Raw genomic sequence first — 15902 nt, forward strand, 5'->3', positions numbered from 1 at the left:
CTGTGAAATCCTAAAGGTGCTCTTTGGAATGTGTGCCCCTTTGCCCACCTAGGCGGCAAAAAAGTGTCACACATCTGGTATCGCCGTACTCAGGAGAAGTTGGGGAATGTGTTTTGGGGTGTCATTTTACATATACCCATGCTGGGTGAGAGAAATATCTTGGCAAAAGACAACTTTTCCCATTTTTTTATACAAAGTTGGCATTTGACCAAGATATTTCTCTCACCCAGCATGGGTATATGTAAAATGACACCCAAAAACACATCCCCCAACTTCTCCTGAGTACGGCGATACCACATGTGTGACACTTTTTTGCAGCCTAGATGCGCAAAGCGGCCCAAATTCCTTTTAGGAGGGCATTTTTAGACATTTGGATCCCAGACTTCTTCTCACGCTTTCGGGCCCTTAAAATGCCAGGGCAGTATAAATACCCCACATGTGACCCCATTTTGGAAAGAAGACACCCCAAGGTATTCAATGAGGGGCATGGCGAGTTCATAGATTTTTTTTTTTTTTTGCACAAGTTAACGGAAATTGATTTTTTTTTTTCTCACAAAGTCTCCCTTTCCGCTAACTTGGGACAAAAATCTTAATCTTTAATGGACTCAATATGCCCCTCACGGAATACCTTGGGGTGTCTTCTTTCCGAAATGGGGTCACGTGGGGTATTTATACTGCCCTGGCATTTTAGGGGCCCTAAAGCGTGAGAAGAAGTCTGGAATATAAATGTCTAAAAATTTTTACGCATTTGGATTCCGTGAGGGGTATGGTGAGTCCATGTGAGATTTTATTTTTTGACACAAGTTAGTGGAATATGAGACTTAGTAAGAAAAACAAAAACAATTTCCGCTAACTTGGGCCCAAAAAAAATGTCTGAATGGAGCCTTACAGGGGGTGATCAATGACAGGGGGGTGATCAGGGAGTCTATATGGGGTGATCACCCCCCTGCAAGGCTCCATTCAGACGTCCGTATGCGTTTTGCGGATCCGATCCATGTATCCGTAAAAATCATACGGACGTCTGAATGGAGCCTTACAGGGGGGTGATCAATGACACGGGGGTGATCAATGACAGGGGGGTGATCAGGAAGTCTATATGGGTGATCACCCCCTTGTCATTGATCACCCCCCTGTATGGCTCCATTCAGACGTCCGTATGCGTTTTGCGGATCAGATCCATGTATCCGTGGATCCGTAAAAATCATACGGACGTCTGAATGGAGCCTTACAGGGGGGGTGATCAATGACAGGGAAGTGATCAGGAAGTCTATATGCGTGATCACCCCCTTGTCATTGATCACCCCCCTGTAAGGCTCCATTCAGACGTCCGTATGTGTTTTGCGGATCCGATCCATGTATCCATAAAAATCATATGGACGTCTGAATGGAGCCTTACAGGGGGGTGATCAATGACAGGGGGGTGATCAGGGAGTCTATATGAAGTGATCAGGGGTTCATAAGGGGTTAATAAGTGACAGGGGGGGGGGGGTGTAGTGTAGTGTAGTGGTGGTTGGTGCTACTTTACACAGCTACCTGTGTCCTCTGGTGGTCGATCCAAACAAAAGGGACCACCAGAGGACCAGGTAGCAGGTATATTAGATGCTGTTATCAAAACCGCTGGCAGGCTGGAGATCCACTCACCTACCTTCCGTTCCTGTGAACGCGGAAATCTCGGCTATCGCGAGATGACGCGTATATGCGTCGTTGAGCACACAGCTGCCGCCTCCGTACCGCAGATCTGGGTTAGGCGGTCCGGAGGCGGTTAAATAAGTGTCTATGACCAAACAGTTAGAAAAACAGTTAACTCTTTGTGACAGAACGGCTTAATACTTTAACCCCTTAAGGACCAGCGCCGTACATTTACAGTGAGCTGATCGGGTGGGTGCAGGAGCTGTCAGCGGCCCGATCAGCGGCACGGACCTGGCAGTCACTAACAGCCAGGCCCCTGCTGCAGACACCGGCATCGGTGAAAACACAGATGGGGGCGTCCGGCGTCTTAACCCCTTGTATGCCACGATCAGCTTTTACCGCGGCATACAAGGGGTTAACACGCCGGCATCGGGTTAACACTGCTACCCCAACGGGTCCCCGTGCTGCAGTGGCGGGGAACCCAATGGCAGAGAAGGCAAGCCCGATGCCTTCCATAGGCATCGTATCTTGACTTCTACGGAAGCTTGTGAGATCCAGCCCCTTAGGCTGGGTCTCACAGGCAGGCTGTCAGCATAAAAGCTGACTGCCAATGCATTACAATACAGGTTGTATTTTAATGCATTGCAGAGGGGATCAGACTCCAGAAGTTGAAGTCCCAGAGGGGGACAAAAAAAAAAAAAAAAAAAAAAAAAAAGTAAACTGTAATTGTGCTGTAGCGGTGAATGGGAAACACGGGCAGCCGGGGACCGCGGCGGTAAGTATACATATTAGGTATCGCCACATCCGTAAGAACCTGCTGTATAAAAAATATTGCATGAACTACGGTAACCCCTCAGGTGAACACCATAAAATAAATATATATATATATATATATATATATATATATATAGATAGAAAAACGGACTGCACTCCCAAGGATCTTCAGTGAAAAAAAGGTTTATTCACCCATAGGTGGCACAAGCGACGTTTCGGCTCTCACATGAGCCTTTCTCAAGCTTGAGAAAGGCTCATGTGAGAGCCGAAACGTCGCTTGTGCCACCTATGGGTGAATAAACCTTTTTTTCACTGAAGATCCTTGGGAGTGCAGTCCGTTTTTCTATCTTTGTATTAGTGGGTAAGCACCAGTTGCCATATCCGGATATTGCACCCGCTTTACCTTTTTTATTTTGGTCGGTGGTGCTGCCAGTTATTTATTTTTCTTATATATATATATATATATATATATATATATATATATATATATATATATAAAAACGGTGTAAAAAAATTGATGTCACCTTGCCTCACAAAAAGTGTAATATAGAGCAACCAAAAATCATATGTACCCTAAAATAGTAAAAAAAAAAAAAAAAAATGCCACCTTATCCCGTAGTTTCCAAAATAGGGTCACTTTTTTGGGAGTTTCTACTCTAGGGGTGCATGAGGGGGTCTTCGAATGTGACATGGCAACTTAAGATCATCCCAGTGAAATCTGCTTTCCAAAAACCATATGGCGTTCCTTTCAATCTGTGCCCTGCCGTGTGCCCTTACAGCAGTTTACAACCACATATGGGATGTTTCTGTAAACTATAGAATCAGGGTAATAAATATTGAGTTTTGTTCGGCTGTTAACCTTTGCTTTGTTAGCGGAAAAAATGAATTAAAATGGAAAATCTGCCAAAATAGTGAAATTTTGAATTTTCATCTACATTTTCCTTTCATTCTTGTGAAACACCCACAGGGTTGACAAAGTTAGTAAAATCAGTTTTGAATACCTTTGGGGCCATTTAATGGTGGTTTCTATTATATAAGCCCCACAAAGTGACATCAGACTTGGTCATTAAAAATTGTGTTTAGAAAATTTTTTCTTAAAAATTGTAAGATTTGCTTCTAAACTTCTAACGTCCCAAAAAAAGAAAATGTAATTTACAAAATAATCCAAACATGAAGTAGACATATGGGAAATGTAAAGTAATTATTTTAGGAGGTATCAATATCTGTTTTAAAAGCAGAGAAATAGAAGTTTTGAAAATTGCAAATTTTTCAAAATTTGGGGTAAATTTGTTATTTTTTTATAAATAAAAATAAAATATTTTGACTCAAATTGACCACGGTCATGAAGTACAATATGTGACGAGAAAACAATCTCAGAATTGCTTGGATAAGTAAAAGCGTTTTAAAAGTTATCACCACATAAAGTAACATGTCAGATTTGCAAAAAATAGATTTTTGTACTTACCGTAAAATCCTTTTCTCGTTGGATGCAATGGGGACACAGCACCATGGGTATATGCCCAGCTGCCACTAGGAGGCTGACACTAGAAGTAAAAAAGTGTTGGCTCCGCCCATATGGGCTATAACTTCTGCAATGACACTAAACTAACCAGTAGGTCCGAAAGCAGTAGGAGCATTCAAAAAACCAGACAAACAACGAAGCCAACATGTCTCAAACCAGAAAGAGGACCATTATCACAGGATCCCGGGGAACCCGGAAACCTGAACGAAGAAAAAAAAACAACAAGGGTGGGATCTGTGTCCCCCAATGCATCCAACGCTAAAAGGATTTTACGGCAAGTACAAAAATAAATTTTTCTCGTGAATAGCATTGGGGGGACACAGCACCATGCAACGTCCCAAAGCAGTCCCCGAGGGTGGGAAGAAACAGCCATGAAAAGAACCAAGTGCACAGCCGCTCGCAGAACCTTGCGACCCAAACTGGCATCAGCAGAGGCCAAGGAATAAATATGATAGAACTTGGCCCAGGTGGCGGCCTTGCAGACCTGGGAAGCAGAGGCTAGATGCCGAACCGCCCATGATGCCCCAACCGCCCTAGTTGAGTGAGCGGTCAACCGGAAGAGAGGCTCACGACCCTTCGCCACATAGGCTTCCTTGACAGCCGACCTAATCCAACAGGAGATGGTAGCTTTGGAGGCTTGTAAACTCTTATGTGGGCCCTCAAGAACGAAAAAGAGAGTCTCAGACCGACGGAAGGATTCTGTTAACTGGAGATACAGCCGGAGTGCCAAAACCACATCCAGACAGTGGAGAGAACTCTCTCTGGGGTGAGAAGGGTTGGGGCAGAATGAAGGCAGGACAATCTCCTCATTAATGTGGAAGGAAGAAACCACCTTCGGAAGAACGGAGGGAACTTGGTGCAGAACAACCTTGTCCTGGTGAAAAACCAAAAAGGGGGACCGACAAGGGAGCGCCGCCAGCTCGGAGATACTGTGAATGGAAGTAATCGCGACTAAAAACGCAACTTTAAAAGAGACCCAAGAAAGGGAGCCCTCCTTCAAGGGCTCGAAGGGAGAGGACTGAAGGGCATCTAGGACCAAATTAAAATCCCAGGGTTCCACCATAGAACGGAAGTGAGGGAACGAGAGGCCAAGGGCCTTTGGTAAAGGACAGAGAAGGCCGAGAACTGACCCTTGAGGGAGGCAAGGCGGAGGCCCTTCTCAAGGCCGGCCTAAAGAAATTCAAGAATCCTAGGGACGAAAAAAAAAGGAGAGGGTGAATCTCGCCAGATTCACACCAAGCAAAATAAGCCTTCTAGGTACAATGGTAAATCCTGGCCGACTGGGGTTTACGTGCATGAAGCATGGTCTGGATGACTGATTTATAGAGACTGCGGAACCTCAGGACCGTGTCCTCAAGTCCAGGTAAACTCGGGTGGAATAGCGGACCTTGGGAAAGGAGGTCGGGACACAGAGGTAGACGCCAAGGGCCGTCGGCGAGCAGGAAGAGCAGGTCTGCGTACCATGCCCTGCGAAGCCAGTCCGGAGCTACCAATATCGCCGGGACCCGAACCATCTTGAGGCATTTGAGTACCCGAGGAAGAAGCGGAAGGGTAGGGAAGAGATATAGGAATTGGGACCATGGGAGCACCAAGGTGTATACTGCCAAAGACTGAGGATCCCGAAAGACCTGGCGACGTAAAGCGGAAGCTTGTGGTTCAGACGGGAGGCGAAAAGATCCACGTCTGGAGTTCCACAACGCTGACAGAGTTGTAGAAACACCTCTGGATGGAGAGACCACTCGCCCGGGTCGAGGCGCTGGCGACTGAGGAAGTCGGCTGCCCAATTGTCGACTCTGGGGATGTAGACAGCAGAGAGAGCGTGAGCGTGTTCCTCTGCCCACCGCAGGATGTGAGAGGCTTCCTTCAGGACTGCCGCGCTTCTGGTGCCCCCCGGTGATTCAAATAAGCCACCACCGTGGAGTTGTCCATCTGAATACGGACAGGATGACCGTGGAGAAGGGGAGTCCAACAGGACAGGGCTAGTTAAATGACCCTGAGCTCCAGAATATTGATCTGTAGGGAGCTCTCCCGTATCGACCACTGACCCTGGGCTGTGAGAGACCTGAAGACTGCCCCCCCCAACCTGCCAGGCTGGCATCTGTGGAGATCACCTGCCAACGGGGGGAGTAAGGAAGGATGTGCCGAGGGAGACGGTTAGCGTGTTCAGCCACCAGCGCAAGTCCTGGCGGACCTGAGGGAACAGGAGGATCGGGCGATCGAGGCCTGACAGAGACTTCTTCCACCGGGCAAGGATTGAGAGCTGAAGGGACCGGGTGTGGAATTGGGCGTAAGGAATTGCCTTGAAGGCTGCAACCATCCGGCCCGGGACGCGCATGCACACCCTGATGGACAGAGGAGACGGCTCATGAAGGCGAGCCACCCCTGACTGGAGGGCCACTACCTTGTCCTGAGGAAGGAACACTCGGCACTCAATGCGAAAGTGGCGGACACAGACGAAATAATTGAGTGCCTTCAGATCCAAAATGGGGCGCAGAGAACCGTCCTTCTTGGGAACAGTGAAGAGGTTCTAGTAAAACGTTTGAAAACGTTCCGAGGTCGGGACGGGAACAAGCACTCAGTGAGCCGAAGAGGAGGGGTCTTCCTGCACGCGGAGAGCATCCCTAACTGCCCTGATGAGATCCTGCATGGCCGCAGATAGAGGTGTGCACTGCTCCCATCTGGAATCAGAGTCAGGAGGTGTCTACCGAGGCGGCAGGGGAGGATTCGTCGACAGCCTCAGACATGTCCTGGGAATGACCCGAGGATGCCGAAGGAGGAGCAGGACATGGTTGTGACAACCCAAGGTCGTTTGCGGTACCTGGTGTCAGAACGTAAGCGTGCCCAGTCTGCTGAGGAGTCCCTGGGAGGGACAGAGGCGGCTGCAATTTGGGCAGGCAAGCAGTCCAGCGACTCAACTATGGATTGGGAAAGTCAGGCAAGGTTCCCTATGGCTTGGGTCAGGGAGGCAGCCCATTCAGGAGGGACCGACACAGAAGGGGTAAGTCAGGGCATCCTGAGAGGGTCTGGGGGCAAGGCACTGCGAACAAACAGGTTCAGGTTGACCGCATAGTAACTACGGGTGCACATAATACGTAGCGACCCCGACAGAGGGGCTGGGGATGGGAGTCTTCTCTGGAAGAGGATATGAGGGCGATTGGGAGCCTGGAAAAAAGAAAAGCCAGCCAGAGGCTGTCCTACTGGACCCCAACTGCTGTGTCCCCGAAGAGGTGCTGTAATAGTCGCAGGAGAGTGCCAGGAAGGCTGCAGGGAATTTGGAGAGCGTCCCTCAGGAGTGCTGGCAAGATGGAGGCCCAGAAGAAAAGGAGGCAAAAAAGAAGGCGAAACTCCGCCCACTGCAAAAGCCTGTGCTAAACTGGGATAACAGGAGAGGGGAGCTCCTGGGGAAAAGCGACACCCGGGGGGGGGGGGGGGGGAGCGAGGCAAATGGAGCACCACGGCGCCCCCCTCAGGAGAAACAGGAGGACAAGGGGGACAGTGGAACAAGAAAAGCCTCCCGAAAAAGGGACTCCCACATCCAGACCCACAGGGGAAGGGGACAGGGGAGAAAACTCACCGTCCGGCATCTTCAGGCGCCGCAGGGTCATCCTTTCGGCAAACTCGTCACAGATGTGGGATTGCCAGCATGCCACTGCGGATGCAGTATGGGGGATTGGGTGACCGGCGAGGTACTCAAAGTACGCGCCCGCAGGGGGTGCAACTAAAGTGGATACCCAGGATGGAGCGCTGTCCTGCAGCAGGCCGAGACCTGCAGAAGAGAAGAAAAAGGAAAAATTAAAACCAAAAAGACAAGACCTGCAAAAAAAAAAAAAACAGAGCAGGTCATGTCTGCCTCCTACAGAAACTAGACTAAAACTGGTTAGTTTAGTGTCTGTGCAGAGGGTATAGCCCATCTTGTTCCTTCTAGTGTCAGCCTCCTAGTGGCAGCTGGATATATACCCATGGTGCTGTGTCCCCCAATGCCATTCACAAGAAAAAACGGCCTGGTCCTTAAGGTGAAAAATGGCAGGGTACTGAAGGGGTTAATAAAGGCCAATTGAAAACATGGAGTAAAAATTAGTAAAATGCAATCATAAACAAAAATTGCCTCCTAAGGTGCACCCCCACCAATCAGCAGTTTGTAGTAGCCACCAGATCTTAGACATAGAATGGGGCTGGAGGCCGAGAATTGTTCTTTGTGTAGTTGCTGTGCCAGGTTTTTGCATAGGCCATCAGTATCTGTAATGCAGAAACCCCTCATCTCAGTGAAAGTGATTGTAATGACATTGCTAAGCGAAATATGAAAATAAGGGAATGACTAGTATAACCAAGAAAAAAAAAAAAACACACTAATGTCTGACATGTCATACAGACTTGCTGGAAGACTGCATTTGTAAGGTCTTTGCGACTGGAAAGAATTTTGACAATGACCCTTTGGTTTCAATGGGACTGTTCTGTCCATCTGTTCTATTAGAGCACTATCAGACTTCACGTTGAGTAACAATGCCCTAGAAACATGGGCTGCAGGTGCAAAATGTAGGCTTTGTAAGAGAGGTGTAGATCTAAAAATTTGACACCTTCCGGTAAACATTTTGGGATCAAGCTGGGGCGTTCAAATTGATGAAGAAAATGAGCAGCTGAGGTTTACACCTTCATTTGATACGTAACGCTCAATGCTGCACTTAACCATTTCAGTGCCTTATGACCATCCCCGCCCCCGAGAGGCATGGGACATCCTCGATCGGGATGTAGTACGGTAAACGATGAAGCACTACATACTAGTAAAATATGCTGCTCATGTTGGCGATATATCCGAAACATGCAGAAAAGTATAAAAAAAATAATAAAAATGTATAATACAATGTGGAGAGGGAAAACAGGGTGTGCAAGTGCGGCTCGCACAGGAAGGCGACACCATAGTCATTTTACAAAACATTAACGCTATAGAAAGGATACGAGAAGCGGTCATTCCATGTTGCCCTCTCGACGTAATCCAACTTGACCACGGCGTTGATTGTCGTTAAAAGTTTATTCCATGTCTCGTCAAAATCCACAACTCGTGGCTTCAATGACATGGTGGGGTTTCAGTGTTAAAACCTGCAACAAAAAAATAATAATTGACATCAATGTCATTAATTATGGCCCATATTTACTAATGTGAGTGCACCAAGGAGTGGCGTGGCTTACTGGAAAAGGTGCAAGGCTTTGAAGGAAAGGCATCATAGCTAAAGATGCTAATTTAGCATGAAAATTGCAACACAAGTCAACCAATAGTTGGTACAAAGAAAAGTGTCTCCCCCTGCAGCACATTTATCATCCAGACTGAGCCCCTGTGGTGAATCCGGTGCAGGTCTAGACCGCCTGTCTAGGGTTACGCCATCTATAGGATTAGTAAACCAGTCCCTACGTTTCCTGCAGTTTCATTGTCTTCTAAAATTTAGTTGCACAGGAACAGTTTAAAAACAGGTCAGAATGGCATAAAGGGTTTTGACGGTTACACATACAAACAAAAAAATAAAAAATAGTTCCAGCATTCAAGCTTAATGATTCCGTCAGTCAGATAACGGAGTTCAGAGTGCACTGTGACTCCTCCAGAGTAAGTGTGATCTGTTTTACATCCATGTCTGCAGTATCGGGTCCCGGTGTCTCCTTCTCCTCCTAGCTTGAGCATCACAGACCCAAGCCTGCTTGAATGATTTGCGGTTGCTGTCAGTGAATACCATAATCTGGTTTATTTCCAGAGACTGAAAACCGATATGTACCAGTCCTGCTCCCAGCGAGAAAGCGGGCACTATAGTATCCAGCCTAGGCAATGCCCTGTGAGCTCAATAGCCTGGAGCAGACTGACACACTGTAACAAACTATACAGGTTTCAAGCAGCTCCCGCTGATGCTTTTAGCTCACTTTCTTTCTTCACTAAATAGTGAGGCATTAAAGATAAAGTATATTACAAAATTACTTCTGCTGTTCCACTAGAATACACCCCGTACTGTACATCTTTGTGCATGCTGCCAAATATGTGACCTGGGCTGACTGACTCATTCCCTGCGCATCTACTCACAACCAGGAGTCATTCTTTACACTGCTGGTTGGAGCACCGATACAAAACGGCAAGAGTCCAGACAAAGGTACAAAATGAGAATATCTCAGCCTTCATCATAGTTCTGCTACTCACATACCTCAATGCTGAGAAGACAACACAAAGGATGGGGTGGGGACAAAGTACATTTCTAGACGCGTTAGTGTATTGGCTCCTTGGATTTGTCCTTGCCACGGTCTAGAGGCAGCACCCAGTAAACGTGCGACATCCCCGGTGATTAGCGATTCTACCCATGATTAGAGCCTGTCAAACCTCTTCAAATATTTATCAGCCAATCATCAGAAGTGCACACTTAAAGGGGTTGTCTGGGCTTTTACTACTGAAGACCTATTGTCAGGTCAGCTGTATGAGGAGACTGTGCTCGCAGTGCGCACGTGCCGTCTCTCTTCCTGCTCTCTATGGTCTTTTGATGACCTATCCGCTGGATAAAGCCATAGTAAAAGCCCGGACCACCTCTTTAAAGGGGTGTTCTCGAGAGTTTTATACTGATGACCTATCCTCAGGACAGGTCATTATTATGAGGTCGGTGGAGGACCGACTCCTGGTACCTCCACCGATCCGCTGTTTGAAGAGACTGCGGTGCTTTAGTGGGCACCGTGGCTTCCTCGTTCAGATGACCATGTGTTTCTATGATAGAAATGACTATTCTTTTCCGCAGCACCCACAAAAAAAGAATATATGTCTGGAACTGCGGACCAGACATACGGATGCAGACACATAAATACAGTAGTCTGAAAACCCCTTTAAAGGACCCATTCACCTAGAGATCTCTAGACCCAAGATGCCAAAATATGCGGGAAGTTCCAGAGCCATGAAACAGTGATGGCTTGACCTTATTTAGTGGATAGGTCAGTATAATGATTATAGCACCACTAGTACAGTTGTGTTCAAAATAATAGCAGTGTGCTTAAGAAAAAAAAAAAAAAAAAAAAATAATGGCTTTTAATTCCATACACACAAATGCATTGGGAACACTACACATTCTATTACAAATCAAAACATGAAGAAAAGTATATCAAATGTGTTTTTCCTCTAAAAAAAAAAAAATAAAAAATTAAGAAAAGTGAATATTAAACTGTTCAAAAAAATAGCAGTGTTCGTATTCTTCTTTACAAACTCCAACATTCACTATATGAACTGAAAAATGTTTGCAGATTTTGCTTTCCTTCGAATCACTTTACTAATATTTAGTTGTATAACCGCTGTTTCCGAGAACTGCTGGACTTCTGTGTTGCATGGAGTCAACCAACTTCTGGCCCCTGTGAACAGGGATTCCGGCCCAGGATGATTGGACTACATTCCACAGTTCTCTCCATTTCTTGGTTTTGCCTCAGAAACTGCATTTTTGATGTCATCCACAAGTTTTCTATTGGATTAAGATTCGGGGATTGGGCTGGACAACTCCATAACGTCAATCTTGTTGGTCTGGAACCAACGTTTACTGGTGAGTTTGGGGTCGTTGTCTTGTTGGAACACCCATTTCAAGGGCATTTCCTCTTCAGCATAAGGGCAGCATCACCTCTTCAAGTATTCTGATGTATTCAAACTGATCCATGATCCCTGGTATGAAATAAATAGGCCCAACACCGTAGTATGAGAAACATCCCCAAATCATGATGCTTGTCCACCATGCTTCACTGTCCTCACAGTGTACTGTGGCTTGAATTCAGTGTTTGGGGGGTCGTCTGACAAATTGTCTCCGGCCTCTAGACCCAAAAAGAACAATCTTACTTTCATCAGTCCACAAAATGTCAATGTGCTCTTTGGCAAATTGTAACCTCTTCAGCACATGTCTTTTTTTCAACAGTGGGACTTTGCGGGGGCTTCTTGCAGATAGCTTGGCTTCACATAGGCATCTTCTCATTGTAACAGTACTCACAGGTAACTTTAGACCTTCTTTCATCTTCCTGGAGCTGATTGTTGGTGGAGTCCTTGCCATTTTGGCTATTCTTCTATCCAATTGAATGGTAGTTTTTCACTTTCTTCCACGTCTCTCAGGTTTTGGTTGCCATTTTAAAGCATTTGTGGTCATTTTAGCTGAGCAGCCTATCATTTTCTGCCCTTCTTTATATGTTTTCCTCTCTCCAATCAACTTTTTAATCAAGGTATGCTGTTCTTCTGAACAATGTCTGGAACAACCCATTTTACTCCGAATTTCAGAGAGAAATGCACTGTAACCAGCATGTACAACATTTGCTGCCTTCCTTCCTTAAATAATTGCACCTGTTTTTCAAGGAATGAATTACCTCACTAATTGAACTCCACACTGCTATTATTTTGAACATGCCCCTTTCAATAAGTGATTGAATTAGAGAATCAGCAGCATGCATGTCATGATTGTTGGATTTCTATTACTCTACTACACCTGCTAGTAAATATTTGCCATATAGAAGATCATTTCTACCAAAAACAGTGATTCATCAGGTTAGTGATGTCTATTATTTTGAACACAACTGTATGTAGATTGCTAGATCAAAAGTCGCTGTCCAAGGGCTCTTTAACAGAACAATTATTGGGGATCTGTACTGGGATGAAAGATAGCAGTAGTGATCATTCATTAGCATACATAAGGGTTGACAGCTGAACGAAAAAACAGCCGTTCTGCAGTTGAACAGGCAACAGACTCACAAAACAGCGCATAGATATGAGCTGCATAAGACTTGATTCAGACAAATCAGCAGGGGTCCGACCGATCGACTGTATGAAAAGAAGGCTGTGCTTGTGCAAGTGCTCCCTCCTCTTCAAGATTTCACTGCGCATCACCTCACTTGTAGTGGCGGCGCAGTGTAATTACAAGTGCTGGTCCCATTCAAATGACTGGCGGGGGTGCTGGGTGTCAGACCCCTGCTGATCTGATAATGAGACCTATCCTGGAGATAGGTGATCAATATTTACCCACTGCACAACCTCTTGATATTGCAGCTCAGCCCCATCATTCACTTAAATGGGGCTGATCTGCTCCTAGGTAACGTGACCAATAAACGTATTTTTACTGGCCTAGGGATAACTGGGCGCCATTGCCTTCTCAAACAGCTGATCGGCGGGGGTCCGGGTGTCAGACCCCCACCGATCACATACTGATGACCTATCTAGAGGATAGGTCATCAGTATTAAAGGGCTTCAGTCACCCCACTAAAGTGATTATTTTTTTTTGGGCTAGTTACATTCGTTATAGTGCGATATATGAGAATATAATGTTGTTACTTACTTTCATGCGGCCGTTTCTTGAGAAAACGAAGTTTTATTATATGCAAATCCGGTCTCTACCAGCAAGTAGGGCGTCTACTTGCTGGTAGCCGCCGCAAAAAACCGCCCCCTCGTCGTAGTTGATTGACAGGGCCAGCCGTGATCTCCTCCTCCGGCCGGCCCTGTCAGTATTTCAAAAATCGCGCGCCTCTGTTCATTCGGCGCAGGCGCTCTGAGATGAGGAGACTCGTCTTTTCAGAACTCCCTCAGTGCGCCTGCGCCGACGTCTTCTCTTTCGGTGATGTCATCGGCGCAGGCGCACTGAGGGAGTTCTGAGGAGACGAGTCTCCTCATCTTAGAGCGCCTGCGCCGAATGAACAGAGGCGCGCGATTTTTGAAATACTTACAGGGCCGGCCAGAGGAGGAGATCACGGCTGGCCCTGTCAATCAACACGACGAGGGGGCGGTTTTTTGCGGCGGCTACCAGCAAGTAGACGCCCTACTTGCTGGTAGAGACCGGATTTGCATATAATAAAACGTAGTTTTCTCAAGAAACGGCCGCATGAAAGTAAGTAACAACATTATATTCTCATATATTGCACTATAACGAATGTAACTAGCCAAAAAAAAAAAATATCACTTTAGTGGGGTGACAGAAGCCCTTTAAAGTCTCGGAAAACCCCTTTAACCTGGACCTTTATTTCTCTTTCTCTCATCAAGCAGTAAATTCTGGAGTAAATCACAAAGAAACTGAATGTGTAATATGAGTGCACTTTGTATTAGTGAAGGTTAAACCTGGTGACAACACCAGGAAACCCCCCAGCTGCAAGGAAGTCTATGGCAGGAGGAATGACGCAGGACTAAAGTACAAATTTATTAGAAAAATTAAACCGACTGAGAAGTGTAATAAAAAGTCATATAATATAAAACTATCCTCTGTAAAAATGAAGCGACCCGCTGAAGCCAGTTTAAAGGGGTATCCTGGTCGTTTAAAAGGTATCCCCTATCCACAACATCAGATCAGTGGTGGCCCTACCACTGGGAGTCACACCGTTCACAATAACGGGTACCCCGTAAACCTCAGAGCCCTCCTGTCTAGCATGCACACTGCCGCACCATTCAGCTCCATGTGAGTTCCGTAGACAGCCGCGTACAGCGCTCAGCTACTTTCGGAACTTCCATAGAGATCAATGAAGTAACAACTTGCATGCCCGCCCTTCTGCTCCGTTCATTTCGGGGAGGAAATGGGGGATAACTTAACAACCGGAATACTCCTTTAAAGGCAACGTGACCAGGATATGCTTTCAGAGGAACATGTAAATTGGTGCAGCTCAATGCAGAGAGCACTTCCCAGTAAAGCTGCACCACCAGGAGCAGAACCTGGCAGAATAAAAGTTTATATTCACACTACTCCTGATAATGCTCCACCAAAAGGTATGCTTGTAGAAAAAATATATTTATTATATAAAAACACACATACACACACACACACAGAGCAAATTACCATTTTTCAAACGTTAAGAATTGTCTGCAATATTATCAGGGTGAGTGTTGCTGCAGAGGAGTGCATATAGCCATAAGAAAGTGCTCTTATAGCGAGCCGCACAATTACCACAATGCTTCCTAGTTACAGGAGAACTACTTAAAGGTTATGTTTCACCAAGACCTTGGACTGATAGCAATAATAAAAGAAAGTGCTACTACAGATGAGAAGTCCAGATCGCTATATTTGTTGCTCCTGTCTGCATTTAAAGCTGCCACTAAAATAAAGAGTCAGGACTGCTGCGCATGCGCACAGGAGTCCTCTCCATTATGTGAGCACAGCAGTCTGGACTGTGTATTTCAGTGCAGCTTTGAGAGCTGACAGTGTGGGACTGGGGGACAGTAGGAAAATAAAAAATGGTAATCTGGAGCCCTTATGTGTAGTACTACTCAGTTCAGAATCGGGGTAACAGATTCCCCTTAAAGGCTATTGACCTCTTCAGAGGCAATTTTTTTTATTATTATTGCATTCTACTCATTTTAGGCTAAATATAAAAAAATAATAATTCTACTGGTCTTTATTAAAAGGGGTTAACTGACTAACTGACGACCTATCTTCTGGAGAGGTCATCAGCATCTGATCGGTGGTGGTCCAAGATCTGGGACCCCTGTCGATCAGCTGTTTGAGAAGGCCCCGGTGATACTGTGGACATCACTGCCTTCTTGCTGCTACCCCAGGCCCCTGTGACATCACAACCATCAGTCATGTGGCCTAGGCCCAGCTCAGCGCCATTCAACTGGATGGTTGTTGTGTCACTGGCCTAGAGTTAGCAGCGAGAAGGCCGCAGCACCCACAGTAGAGCCAGGGCCTTCTGGGCCCAGGTGTCGGACCCCATCAGATGAGAATAGTCATCTCTACTGTCTGTTGGAAAACCCCTTTAGGCCCCTTGCAGATGAGCGTGTGTCACACTGCGAGTCCGCAGTGCAGCTCCCGTCCTGACCTGTCAGCATTGATGGGGTCACATAGCATTATATTGATTTATGATGCTATGTAACCCTTACAGTTCTGGAATGTATTAGATGACACTGACATAATGATGCCAGTGTTATTCATTACATTCCAGAACTGTAAGGGTTACATAGCATCATAAATTCAATATAATTGTCAGGAATCATCCTGCTATGTCTGTTTAGTTCAGACTGTCTTGCCCT

The 15902-nt window shown here is 46.1% G+C and overlaps 1 protein-coding gene across 4 annotated transcripts in view; it reads right to left on the bottom strand.

Moving 5' to 3' along the window:
- CUL2 (cullin 2) overlaps positions 1-15902 on the bottom strand; it is a 141827-nt gene that overhangs the window by 95278 nt on the left and 30647 nt on the right. For all 4 annotated transcript variants that reach the window (XM_044293253.1, XM_044293252.1, XM_044293251.1 and 1 more), the window contains one exon: positions 8879-9019. In XM_044293253.1, coding sequence (XP_044149188.1) covers positions 8879-8997 — 119 coding nt within the window. In that variant the 5' untranslated portion in view covers positions 8998-9019. The remainder of the gene's footprint in view (positions 1-8878; positions 9020-15902) is intronic.

The sequence above is a fragment of the Bufo gargarizans genome, chromosome 5 (genome assembly GCF_014858855.1).
Source record: "Bufo gargarizans isolate SCDJY-AF-19 chromosome 5, ASM1485885v1, whole genome shotgun sequence".
Classification (NCBI taxonomy): Eukaryota; Metazoa; Chordata; class Amphibia; order Anura; family Bufonidae; genus Bufo; species Bufo gargarizans.